Source organism: Papio anubis, chromosome 8 (genome assembly GCF_008728515.1).
Source record: "Papio anubis isolate 15944 chromosome 8, Panubis1.0, whole genome shotgun sequence".
NCBI classification, from domain to species: Eukaryota; Metazoa; Chordata; class Mammalia; order Primates; family Cercopithecidae; genus Papio; species Papio anubis.
The window spans coordinates 104,760,105-104,772,687 of NC_044983.1; the positions used below are offsets into that span (position 1 = coordinate 104,760,105).

The 12,583-nt window shown below is 34.4% G+C and overlaps 1 protein-coding gene across 1 annotated transcript in view; it reads left to right on the forward strand.

The window, feature by feature from the left end:
* PKHD1L1 (PKHD1 like 1) overlaps window positions 1–12,583 on the forward strand; it is a 191,211-nt gene that overhangs the window by 75,301 nt on the left and 103,327 nt on the right. Inside the window, 4 exon segments of the mRNA XM_031669316.1 lie at window positions 3,555–3,763; window positions 3,869–4,126; window positions 6,698–6,759; window positions 11,271–11,478. Coding sequence (XP_031525176.1) covers window positions 3,555–3,763; window positions 3,869–4,126; window positions 6,698–6,759; window positions 11,271–11,478 — 737 coding nt within the window.

The following is a 12,583-nucleotide window of genomic DNA, read 5'->3' on the forward strand; positions in this document are numbered from 1 at the left end:
TCCTAAACCTGAAATTAATTTGATTTTTTATTTATTTTGTATTTCAAATTATTGAGAGACTGAGAATTTTTATTTCTTTTATAATTTTGTCAGCAGGAACTGCTTGACATAGAGGGTCATATATAGAGTGAATTAACGGTAGATTGAGTCTAGAAGGCCGCCTATAAAGTTTCCAACTTCAGGAATTGCCATTTGTTTTAAGGCAGTACAGAAACTCCTAAATTGTAGTTTATTATCCGTCATGGATTTCCAAATGAATATTCCAAATAAAACTGATCATAGCTTTAAAAATATTCTCTGTAAGCTTTCTAAGCAAATTATTTATTGATTCTAATTTTTTTTCAAATTGTCTTGATCATCACTTTGGAGTTTTGTGACTTAATTTTTCCTTATTTCTTTTTACCTTGCTTTCCAGTATTTCTATTTGTTTTTGTTTAGTGCTTAAATTATGTAAGTAATTAAGTTTTATGTTGATTAAAATGTTTTTTACTACTGACTGTAACATAAACTGAAATGTTGTCAAAGATAATTATTAAGATATTCTCTTTTCTTTTAAAATAATATGACCTCCAATTTTGTTCCCAGTACATGGATTTCAGGGCTATGCCTGGTCACCATCAGTCCTAAATGTGTCTGTAGGGGACACACAGTGGCATGGCATTGCAAACACATCCATTTCTTAGAGGGATAGGATATAGGGTTTTTTCTGTCTCCAGTCCTGAAGTGTAATTTATGATGGCAAAGGATCTCACAAATGGAAGACAAAATCTACATCAGGTATGTTTCTGCTTACTGGTTTCACATCATGCCACTTTTCCTCTAGATCTAATAAAATGACATTTTTTGGTAGATTTAATACAGTATTTTTACATAAGTAATATACACAAATGCATAAGGTAAATTAGTTGGCATTTTATTGCTGTAGTAAAAATGTTAGCAATAAGTGTAAGCAAGTTATTTTATACATACTCAAGTGAGTTCTGATATTAGAAATATTTTATATTGATTCTGCATAATCAATCAATTGAAAAATATTGTGAAACCAAAATGCAATCAAATAGGAATATATGTTTAAATCAAACCAATCTGGTAGCAAGTGATGAACTTTGACTGACTGAAATCAATTGAAAATCAAGTGTTTCTTATAGGACAGCTCAGAGTAAAATGTGCCTTGTAGATTGCCTGTTTTGTTTTGTACATGTAAGTATTCTTGAACTTTTAATCTCCATGAAAAAAAATCTTTCATTTCATGTTGAATTTTTCTTTAAATTTGGTATGTTATGCTCGACTTGCCATGGTTTTCTAGAAAATCACCGCTAGATCTTGTTTAAAATGTAATTTCATTACACAAGATAGCTTTAATAGTCAGCGAAGCCTTCTTTTACTACATTCTGTTGGACATTTCATACAATTTGAAAAATAAGAAACTGTCATCTGCATAGCATTTAAAATGATCATTTCAAGTCGTTTTCAGTCTCTTTCAAAGATGCACACTGCTTGCATTTATTATGTACAACTTCATTTTATGGCAGGTTCATTTCTTACCAATTTACTTCACCTGGAATCCATTATTATAGCAGCTGGTATTGCTGATGAGGCTCACTCCATTTTTCCATGAGCCACTGTTTTACCAGCTGAAACCAGGCACACACCTCCCCTGCACCTGTTTGTGGGTACTCTGAAGCCACATATGCTCATGGTAAGATGGTTAAAGATGGAAACTCTGTTACACAGGTGACCCAGGGTGTGTGTGATACTCAGAGCAGGTAGCAGATGACTGGGTCTCACCTGTGCTCTCTCTTACTTCAGCCATGTGACCTTGAATGGGTTTGGGCTTCTGGAGGCTGGAATTTTATCCTCTGAAATAAGGGGATTACAAGTTAATGTCTTCCCACCAGTCTCTCCCCAGAATCGTTGTGTGCCTCAAGTGAGATGTAATGTAAAATGTTCTGACACTATGTATGTGCCTGGACATATATTAAATGTAAGATGATATTATTTTCCCACGTGGGTTCGGCCTTGGACAAACTGAAAATAAATCAATTTTATATTCAGTTTTCTCTTTACTGTGACATCTTTGATAAGGTCTTTAATTACTTTTGTACCGCCTAAGACCCATTTGTCATTTTGTTTTTTAAAAAAGATTTACCAGAATTTAAACCATCATCATCAAAAATAAAAAGTAACACAGTTCAAAAACAGCTATCATTCTAGAATGTTATTCATGACTTACAGGCAGTTCTTTTGTCTAAAGGAGGACCTGAGAACTGGCACTTGGGAAGCTCTGTGGCAGGCTGCTTAGCAACAGAACTCCCTGTGCTGCCTGGACAATACCAGGGTTAAAAATTCAAAGTATTGCTATTTGAGGTTTCAAGTTGTTTTCACCATCTATACAGTTATTACACCATCCACTGAACAGTAAATGAACTAATAAATGTACTATTGGACATGGCTTTGGGGTAATCTCACATGTGCTATCATGTAAGAATATAAATACCTCCTTTTACTTCTATTACATGTTCCCAATGAAAGTATTTTGACGATAACCTTGTTATTTAATTTTACGAGCTTTATTGAGATTTATCACATACCATACAATTCACCCATTTAAAGTGTATAATTCATAAACTTTTAGCATAAGCACAGAGTTGACATTCGTCACACAATCAATTTTAGAACATTTTCATTACCAAACAAACAAACAAATAAACAAACAAACCCTAAATCCCTTAGATATCACACATAACCCCTCCATCGATCCCAGCCCAGGGCACCCTAATCTACTTTCTGTCTTTATAGATTTGGCTGTTCTGGACATTTCTTGTAAATAGAATCATACAATATGTGGTTCTATTGTGACCAAGTTTCTATTTATTTTTCACTCAGCATAATGTTTTCAAGATTCACCAGCTGTACCCATGTATCAGTACTTCATTCTTTTTTGACCTAGTAATATTCTATTGTATGTTAAAACAACCTTTTATTTAACTGCTCATCAGTTGATGGGCATTTTTGGGTTGTTTTCACCTTTGGATTATTATGAATAATGTATAATGCACATTTATGTATTAAATCAATAATTTAATCCAAGAGATGCCTTTAATCAGCCCTCCAATTAAATTTATGAATAAAGATATTTATTTGCACATGATTAGCTTTTTAAATTTATAGTTGTTGCTAATACAACATTTGTTTATACTGAGATATGTATTGACTTGTTTTATTTTGCATTCATTTCACTTACAGGTTACAATTGGTAGCTACCTCTGTGTTGTAGAATAAGTAGTGAGGATTCAATTACATGTCATATTGACCTCAAACTCAATGGATGTTGGTATCAGGGAAATTGTCACTTTGACTGTTCACAACTTGGGCACTGCTATCAATACGTTGTCCAATGAATTTTGGATAGGCGATTTGTGCTTTGCCAAACATTGACCTGGTGTTGCCAAATGCAGGACTGAATCTACAGGAATGACAAGAGGACCATAACAGGCTCTGATTTGCAGTTTTCCAGGTGTAAAAGTCCTTATGGGTCATTTCCCCATGTAAAGTTCTCTATCAGTGGATTATACATCCATTGAATGTGAAACATCCCCTGCTGCCCAACAGCTTGTGGATGTAGATCTTCTAATACATGGAGTGCCTGCCCAGTGCCAGGGAAACTGCACCTTTTCATTTAGAAAGCATCACTCCTTATATAACAGGAGTCTCCCAAACTCTGTCATAGGGTCTGTAAAAAGTTCTTACATTGAAGGAGAAGGTTTGGGGACTGTTTTGGAGGATACTGCTGTTTTCATTGGGAAAACAGTTCAGAGCAATAGAGGTTAATGAAACAACATCACTGCTCTTGTGACTCCTCTCCCAGTTGGACATCATTCTCTTAGTGTTGTGGTGGGAAGCAAAGGCTTGGCTCTGGGAACCTGGACTGTCAGCAGCCCCCCAGTAGCATCTCTTACTGCCCAACTTCTGTGCCACAGGTGGAACTACATTGGTGATCACAGGAAAATGGCTTCCCTATCCAGGCAACACTACAGTCACTATTGTGATGACCCTTGGCTGGAATTATTTCCATCAACCCCAATGAAGTCAACTGTCAAGACTTCCCGCTGGGACCACTGGAATGGTCGGTGTTAAAATCTTTGTTAATACAATTAAGCTTATCCACCTTGCTTTTAAGACATGCCCCGGAGGATACCTACTTCTCAGAGGAATTATCCCAGAGGTACTCCTAATATCTGCCTTATTATCTTGATATTGGTTGTATCGATAATACTTTACTAGTGTAGACTGGAAATGATATTTGTAAATAACTATTAAGGTGTGTTTATAAATGATCCCAATTTACACTCCCAATACATGGGATTCTAAGCCCTGTGTAGTCTGTATTGTAAGGATTATCTTTCACATTTATGGGATAACAATTTTAGACAAATTTCAACTTCTATTGAGGAAACAAAATCTCGGTTAACTTGAACTAAAAAATAAGTGAAGATAGACCAAAACTAAGCAATTCATTTTATATTGATGCTGATTTGAACTTGAAACTCCAGTTAAAACAAAAGTTGCAATCTTATTTCTACATTGAGAGTGTTTCAGAGTACCTTTATTTCCATGAAAACTACAAATGAGTATTAACTTATTAGCACACCAGAATTTTTTTAAGGAGATAATTGGCACATTCAGTGGAGAAAAATGTTATAAAATAAGATTTTCTTAATTACTTAGCATGACTCATTTTTTCTAATTTAATAATAGGTTGATATATCATCTTGGTCCTTTGTCATTAGTGCTATGCCGTTTCTGATCATCTTCGAGCTATTAGAATGCTGTATTATATATGCACTGAATTCTGGAGAGGAAGCTGTATGTGGCTGAAGTTGAGAGCTTGGCTCTCAAATGGCTCAAATTTTGTTCCTTTTAGTTTCCAGCTATGAAATTTTGACAAGTTTCTTTAAACATCAATTTCTTTTATTTATGCAGGTATACATTATAAAGTTAAAGAAGTTTATTCATATAATAAAATCTAGGAATTAAACTCATTAACAAAACTCTTAGGAGAACTCCATTAAATGTTAGCCTTTTAGAAAAAGTCTTTTAGGTTACATCACAAGAGAAATGTATCAGGTTTATGTAAGTAGTATTTTCTGCCTTTCAAAGAGTTTGCTGTCGAAATCTTCTTTAATATGTCAAATTTGCTCATTTTGAAAGATGTGGAACAATAGCAATGCATATTTCTTCCCATGTGGTTGTAATCATTGCAAATAATGGCATATGTTTCTTATTTTCCATGGACTGTGTCTCTTCCTATCTCTGTCTTTGGAATGCATTTTTTTTCAAAACAATGCATTCAAAGGTATAGAGACTTGAAGACGTGTGAAAACTTCGAACTGTTTTATTTGTTGAAGAGACAGGCTTACAATTGAAACAACACTGTCGCGATTTGAAAGGCAAAATGTCAAGCAAAATTAAATGTTAAGACCCATACAACTTTCTTTTACATTGTATCTTAAAACTATTTCGCCAGGCACGGTGGCTCATGCCTGTGGGCACTTTGGGAGGCTGAGGGTGGATTGCCTGAGCTCAGGAGCCTGAGATCAGCCTGGGCAACATGAAACCTCGCCTCTGCTAAATACAAAATTAGCCGCTGCAGGGCGGCATGTGCTTGGAGTCCCAGCTACTCTGGGAGGCTGAGGCAGGAGAATCAGCTTGAACTGGGAGGCAGAAGTTGCAATGAGCTGAGATTGCACCACTGCCTCTAGACTGGCTTATTGTGAGCGAGATTCCATTCCAAAACAAACAAAGAAACAAACAACAAACAAAATTATTCCTAACATGAAATATCTCTTTTAGTATCTGTCATGTTTAAAATAAAAATTATTTATATTTCTACAATCCTCACTATGGTCAATTATATGGTAATTCTTTATTACTACCACTTGAATTAAAAATCAAACTACTACTTGAGGGCACTGTGTTTGTAAAAAGTTATGTTGACTAATTTTCATTTAAAATTTAGGTATGCTTAATATTCATTTGAACAGCCTAGAAAATTCCATATGTTTAATGCCCTTGATGGCCATTTGTCAAAAGAGGGAAGCAAGAGAACAGCGAGAATCTAATTATTTGTTCTATGTACACTCATTCAAGGCATTAACATCAACATTCACCCACAAATCTTTAAATTAATTCCTTTTTCTGTATTTAATATCTTACACCCATTTACATATCGTAATTTGTTTACCAAGTCATAACTATCAAAAACGCTTGGAATTAAGAAAAATGTAGCCCTCCTCAAAAGAGTTGCTAATGTCAGGAAGGAAGGTACCAAAATAAAGATAGTAAGCCCATCCTTAAAATATGTTTCTAACCCACGCTGCCCAGACATTCATACTTCCTAACTCTAGACCTGCTCTTCTCTCTCCTCCTCTCTTCTCTATTAGTGTGAATTAGTAACTTACAACTCAATAGAATGGACAGAAAGGTTGAAAAATAATAAACATTAAGATAAATCACTATAATTACTATACAGTAGAATGGTGGATATATTAGCCAAAATGTATGACACAGCATGTATTGTTAATATTTATATTAGTTTTAAACACTAGGTATTCTTTTATTTATAAAGTAAAGAGGTATATCTTTTAAATGAGTGTATTAATAGTTAGATATATTTATATTGTGTGCTTTTTTTTAGGTCCACCAGGAACTGAAATTGAGATCACTGGATCCAACGGCACTGAGGATCTGGAAATCTCGGTGGATGATAAATAACATTCAGTGTAACGCAACCATGGGCTAAATTTATAAAGTGTTGCAGCACGGAGATCATTGGGGCACATCGTTATGATGCATCATAAGACAAAAGCTAGCTGTGTCCACAGTTGTATTTGAGCAATTCACTTTACATTCAAAATATTAATCCAAGCTACAGAAGTCAAAGTATGCAGGAAACTGCAGATATTTTGTTTGGTGAAAACACTTATTTAGAAAACCTTATTTTAGAAAAAATAAATAATATAGTTCTTCAAAACACATAAAATTTCTAGTTTTGTGTGTTCTTTTTTTTTTTTTTTTTTTTTTTGAGATGGAGTCTCACTCAGTCTCCCAGGTTGGAGTGCAGTGGAAAGCATCTTGGCTCACTGCAAGCTCTCGGGCCTCCCTGGATTCATGCCATTCTCCCTCCCTCAGTCTCCTGAGGTGGGGCTGGGACTGCAGGCAAAACACCACCATGCCTGGCTAATTTTTTTTTTTTTGTATTTTTTAGGTAGAGACGGGGTTTCCACCCTGAAAATTTCTAGTTCTTATGTAGCACAATACAAAATATTTTTCTCTTTATGCTGCAAATAAATACATGTTATGTATAATTATTTATTTCGTAATACTAAACTTTTAAAAATATAATACCTTATATTTCTAGTGATGTATGATTAATCTATTTAAAACTTAATCTTACTTTAAAATGACAGTTATATGTGAAAATGTTTCTTTTAAATCATGTTTAGACATCACTGTATGTAATTATTTCTACATAAATTAATATCTTTTTATTTAAAATTTTTGGTTAAAAACTTTTAAGAAAGTATAAATAAACCAACCTACTTATAATTTAAAATTGTAATTGCATAGTCTATGTTTCTGCCTACTCTGAAACTCTTTTAGACATCTCTTTTAAGTAAAATTTTAGTTCCTGAAATAGTTCAAATAAATTACCAGATATGACATTTACTCAGTGAGGATTTTAAAACACTACAATCAAAAGAGATTCAGTTGCATCTATAGAATAATGCACTATAATTTCAGTTCTAAGAAAATCTCATTTAATGTAACTTACTTTTAACATTTAAAATAAAGGTAAAAAATATGTACACAGAAGAGGCTCTTTATTTAATTAGCTTTGTTTTTCCTTTTATTTGTCTTCACTAGGGAGCTTTGTGGGTCAAACCATGACTGTGACAGGCACCGGATTTAATCCACAAAATTCACAATTATATTAGTTTGTGGCTCAGAATGTGCAAATTGACAGTTTAGATCTGATTACACAACATTATTATGTGAAATCTCCATCTAACAATGGTAAGTTGTCAGAAAAATAATGGTCTTTGAGAACTAGTTAATTTCTTATAGCATCAGTTAATTTTTCAAGCAATTGGCTGCCTGAGTAATTAAATCACTTTATTACTGTCCTGATTCTAAGCAATTTCTCCAGGACATTTTCTAGATTCACATGTCTTTTGAGATTCATAAATTGCAGATGGAATTGTTTACACAAATTGCAGTTTTCCAGTTTATGGTGTAAACTGATGGTTCTATTCATTGAGCATACCAAAATGGAGAACACATTTTTAGTTCCCATTGTAAATATTAGCTTCCATTAAAGATAGAGTTCCATTAATGGCTATGAGTGTCAATGCCGGTGGTGCATTGCTAAACTCAAACCCTACCTGTGTCATTGAATAAGTTATTTAACCTCTCTATGCTTCAGTTTTCCAACTATAAAAGGAGATGAATCACAAGTAGCTCACTGGATTTTGGTCAGGTTTAATAAGTTAATGTACATAAAGTGGATGGAATGATGCTCCGTAGAACCATGTAATTCAAGCATATTCCCCATGCTTACTTATTCATTTTAGTTAATGGTTAAGAGCCTGGTCTCTGAGGGAGTCCTCAGATCTCAGTTTTGTTACTTACTGTGTAACCCTAACTAAGTAACTTAACTTCTCTCTGCTTCAGTTTCTCCACGTATGAAATGGAGATATTATTAACTCTAATTCAATAGATTGTTGTGAAGATTAAATATTTGGCAGAAGTTTAGACAACAAATTCAGCATACTTCACAAAATTTAAGAAGATATTTAACAATGTGAATATTCTAGGAAGAATAGCGATATATTTTATGTATCGCTACTTTTAAAACATTAACAAAATTTTTGAAGCTTTTCTAAATATTATTGCTTCTTTCTCTGACTTCCTTTAACAAAGAATATTGAAAATGCAATATTTTTAAGGATTACTTATTTATCATTTCGACACCAGAGTTTGAATCCTGATTAAAAATATATATATATAATGTGAGTAAATGCTTCGAGACTCTGTCAAAGTTTCTTTAGGTTGTTTATCTTGACACTGGCTCTGCATCTTCTCGTTATGCTTTGCATCAGGTTTCTGTAGTCCTTTGTTTCTGACCTTGCCTTCAGCTGTCACTGCTTGCTGTTATCAGTGTGTGTGTTCCTACAGTTCTTCCTCCTTCCTGTTCTAATTCTTACAAAGCTAGATTCTCTAGAATTGGAAAACTAAGCAGGCAGGTTTGTAGAATGTTCTACTTGAAGAGTCTCCTTGCAGGATCCAAGGGCTTTTTCTTCTGTTGATAGTGAGCATGAACTTTGTAATGTTTTTGGTTATTGCTAGAGGCCACTATTAATATTCATATGCAGCCCATGTATATTGGAAAAAGGAAGATGATTGTGTGAAAAAGGAAGATGTTATTGAAAATGTTTGGAGGTCTTTGAAATGAATCAGGGTCTGATGGCAGAACTGCATCTACTCTGATCCTCCCTCTCATAGTAATGGGAGCTGAGCAAGCCTTGCAGAAGTGAGTGTGGTTAATGGGAAAGATTTGTCACAGCTCAATGACTCCGTTTACATATCGCAGTGTCACTGGACTCCACTCTCATCACTGCAGTGTCTCCCAGAAGAGGCAGTACAGGCGGCACCAGACTGACAGTCATGGATCAGGATTCAGGTACTGTCTCCACACACACATGCATCAAGCAGTATGACCTCAAGCCTACACCTGCTTTCTCCTGTGCCTGGACAGTGTGGAAATACAGTCATGTAATGTGTACCTATATGCTCGTAACTTATGCCATAAGTAAAAAATAGTACTAATTGCCAACATTTACTGAGACATTTTGTGGCAACCACTTGCCTACCCACAGAGACATCCTGCCTTACTTCCTGAGATGTTTTATCTCATTTTATGGTTAGAAGACAGATTAAACAGGTTAGACAACTTGCCCCTCAATCCTAGTATGTAGCATCACAAATATAAATCCCCTTCTGATATGCTTTCCCACCATCTTACCTCCAGCCAGATCTGCTTCATTGGGCTCAAGAAACCTTTCCATACAGCAAGCTCCATTCCACTGTAATTACCAAGTTTCTTTTCTTTTAAACATACTCACTCATTTGGCTCAAGTTTTGCACTGGTACTGCCATCATTATCTCAGATGAGGAAGGTGAAGTCAGATCACATACACCACAGAAGCTCATTGTAAACTCCTCAAGGAAGTTGTGGATTACCTCTTGACTCTAGACTTACCTGGAGGTTAAGTTCTAAAGTCCACAAACATGATAAAAAATGTCAAGCATGGACAAGGATCCTTGAAAATCTCTTTAAAAGTACCTGTTGGGAGATCAACATAGAACCACTGAACAACAACAAAAATCACTGCTTTATTTTCTCCCACACTGAACACTGGCTATTTACAGTCCTATTTTCTGGACTCTTTAACCCTTTGTTACTTTTTTTTTCAATAAATGTCTTGAAATCTTAGTATCGGAAAAAAGCATCAATTCAGACCCTTTGGTGGCTGATATGAATCAGGTTTATTTATTTATTTATTTATTTATTTTTGCAATAATATGTAGGAATAAAGGGTTTGACAGCTTGATGTATAAAAGTTTGAGAAAACATACATGTTATGTGTTCCTCTTTTACAGTGAAAATGTAGAGGATGTTCATATCACTATAGCTGAAGCCAAATGTGATGTTGAGTATTCCAACAAGACACACATCATCTGTAGATGACAGATGCCCATAATTCTCAGGGTGGGCCCAGTTCACACCACATCAGAGGTGTCGGCATGGCCAAATTGGTAATAGTGCTGTTGGGTATAGTAATCACAGCAACAGAAAAACTGTACGGTGGGAGGTGTAATAATTGGTAATGGTTGTTTTACTTTAATATTCCAAAAAAAAAAATAACTGAGCTGTGACTATAATACATTTAAAGTAGCTTTGTTTTTTGTTGCTTTCCTAAAATTTTATTATTTTAGATTTTTTTTATTTTCTGAGCTGTGGGGTAATTGGTAATAGATTTTTAAACTTGATCATTATTGTGAAATAAACCAAGAGGCAATTATAACATTACTTTAAGTAGGTTAGATTTTATTAATAAATGCTTATTGTTTGTATATATTATATATATTTACTATGCAATATAAATATATTTATATTGTAATAAAAAGCTTTTTGAAAAATCGAATGAAAAACTCTGGTAAAATCCCTAAATTTTAAGGTCTCCTATGTTCTATTACAGGATAATGCTGACTTTCTTTATATTGATGCTTGGTCCTCCAATTTCTCATGGGGGGGACAATCTCCCCCAGAAGAAGGGTCTCTTGTTGTTATTACAAAAGGACAGACCATTCTGCTGGATCAAAGCACCCCTATTTTGAAAATGTTGCTTATTCAGGGTAAATTTCTGAATATCTGTTCATTAGACTCTGCCTGAGAAATATTTCTGTGAAACTGATTTAATCAAAGTCCACAATTAAGAACATCCATAGTTGCATCATATTTTTAGTACACAGTGTAGTCCTGGGCTTTCTAAATTGAGTATTGCAATCCATTTGTGGTTATGATATTATTTAATGTGTTGCAGCCAGCATTTTAAAAATTAAATAGGATAGAAAGCATAAGAATGGATTGCATGCATATGAGTAAGTACCTTTTAAAAGTAAATGTTGTTTTATGAAACTTTTGGTTCAATAACAAAGTGGGGAGGTGTGAGCATGCCCGCCCACTTTCAGTAGCTCACAACAAAAAAGGCATTTTCCACTTTGAAAAACACTGATGTAATGGGTCCCAAGAGTTAAAAAGTCATAGAGATTTGTCCTAAATGATCCCCTTGACTCCCTTTGGAAGATAGGTTGTGATTTTCACCTTTCCCTATGAACCTGTTTCTGTTGTTGCCTGGGGTTGTCTCTGCTGCTGTATTTTGTTTTTTACTGTAGAAAACTAAATAACCATGACTGTGATAATTGCATGTAAAAGAATCATTAATTGGTAAGAGTAGACTGCTTGAGGATTTAGTGTAGAAACTTTGCCATAACAGCTGAGCCATCGGAAGACTCCTGCATTGTTATTGTACTATTTTTAACTTCGGGGAAAATAGAAAAGTTTCAGGTTTTTGAAGTTATTAAATATTGGACCTTTGGACAAATAAAATTTTACTACTTACAAATTTACACTAGTCTCATAAAAATGTATCTTGGTATGATCTTTAATAATGCTGATCAGGCTATAGCTGTTGACAGTGCAAATTAATGGGTAAAAGTTCAGAGCTAATGTTGACATTATAACCGTTTTTATAAACATGCTTTTCTTTAAATGCTTTCATTATTAATTTATATTTTGAGGTGCTGTCTTTGTAGAACGAATTTGCATAGCTGAGCTATTTAGTAGCATCTAAAATAAGCTACTTTCCCAATGTTCGAGGGAAAGTAATCTTCCCTGGAATTTGATTGTCTGTAAACTCCCACTGTCTTGTCTGGAGTTTTTATGTTTTTATGTTGCCAA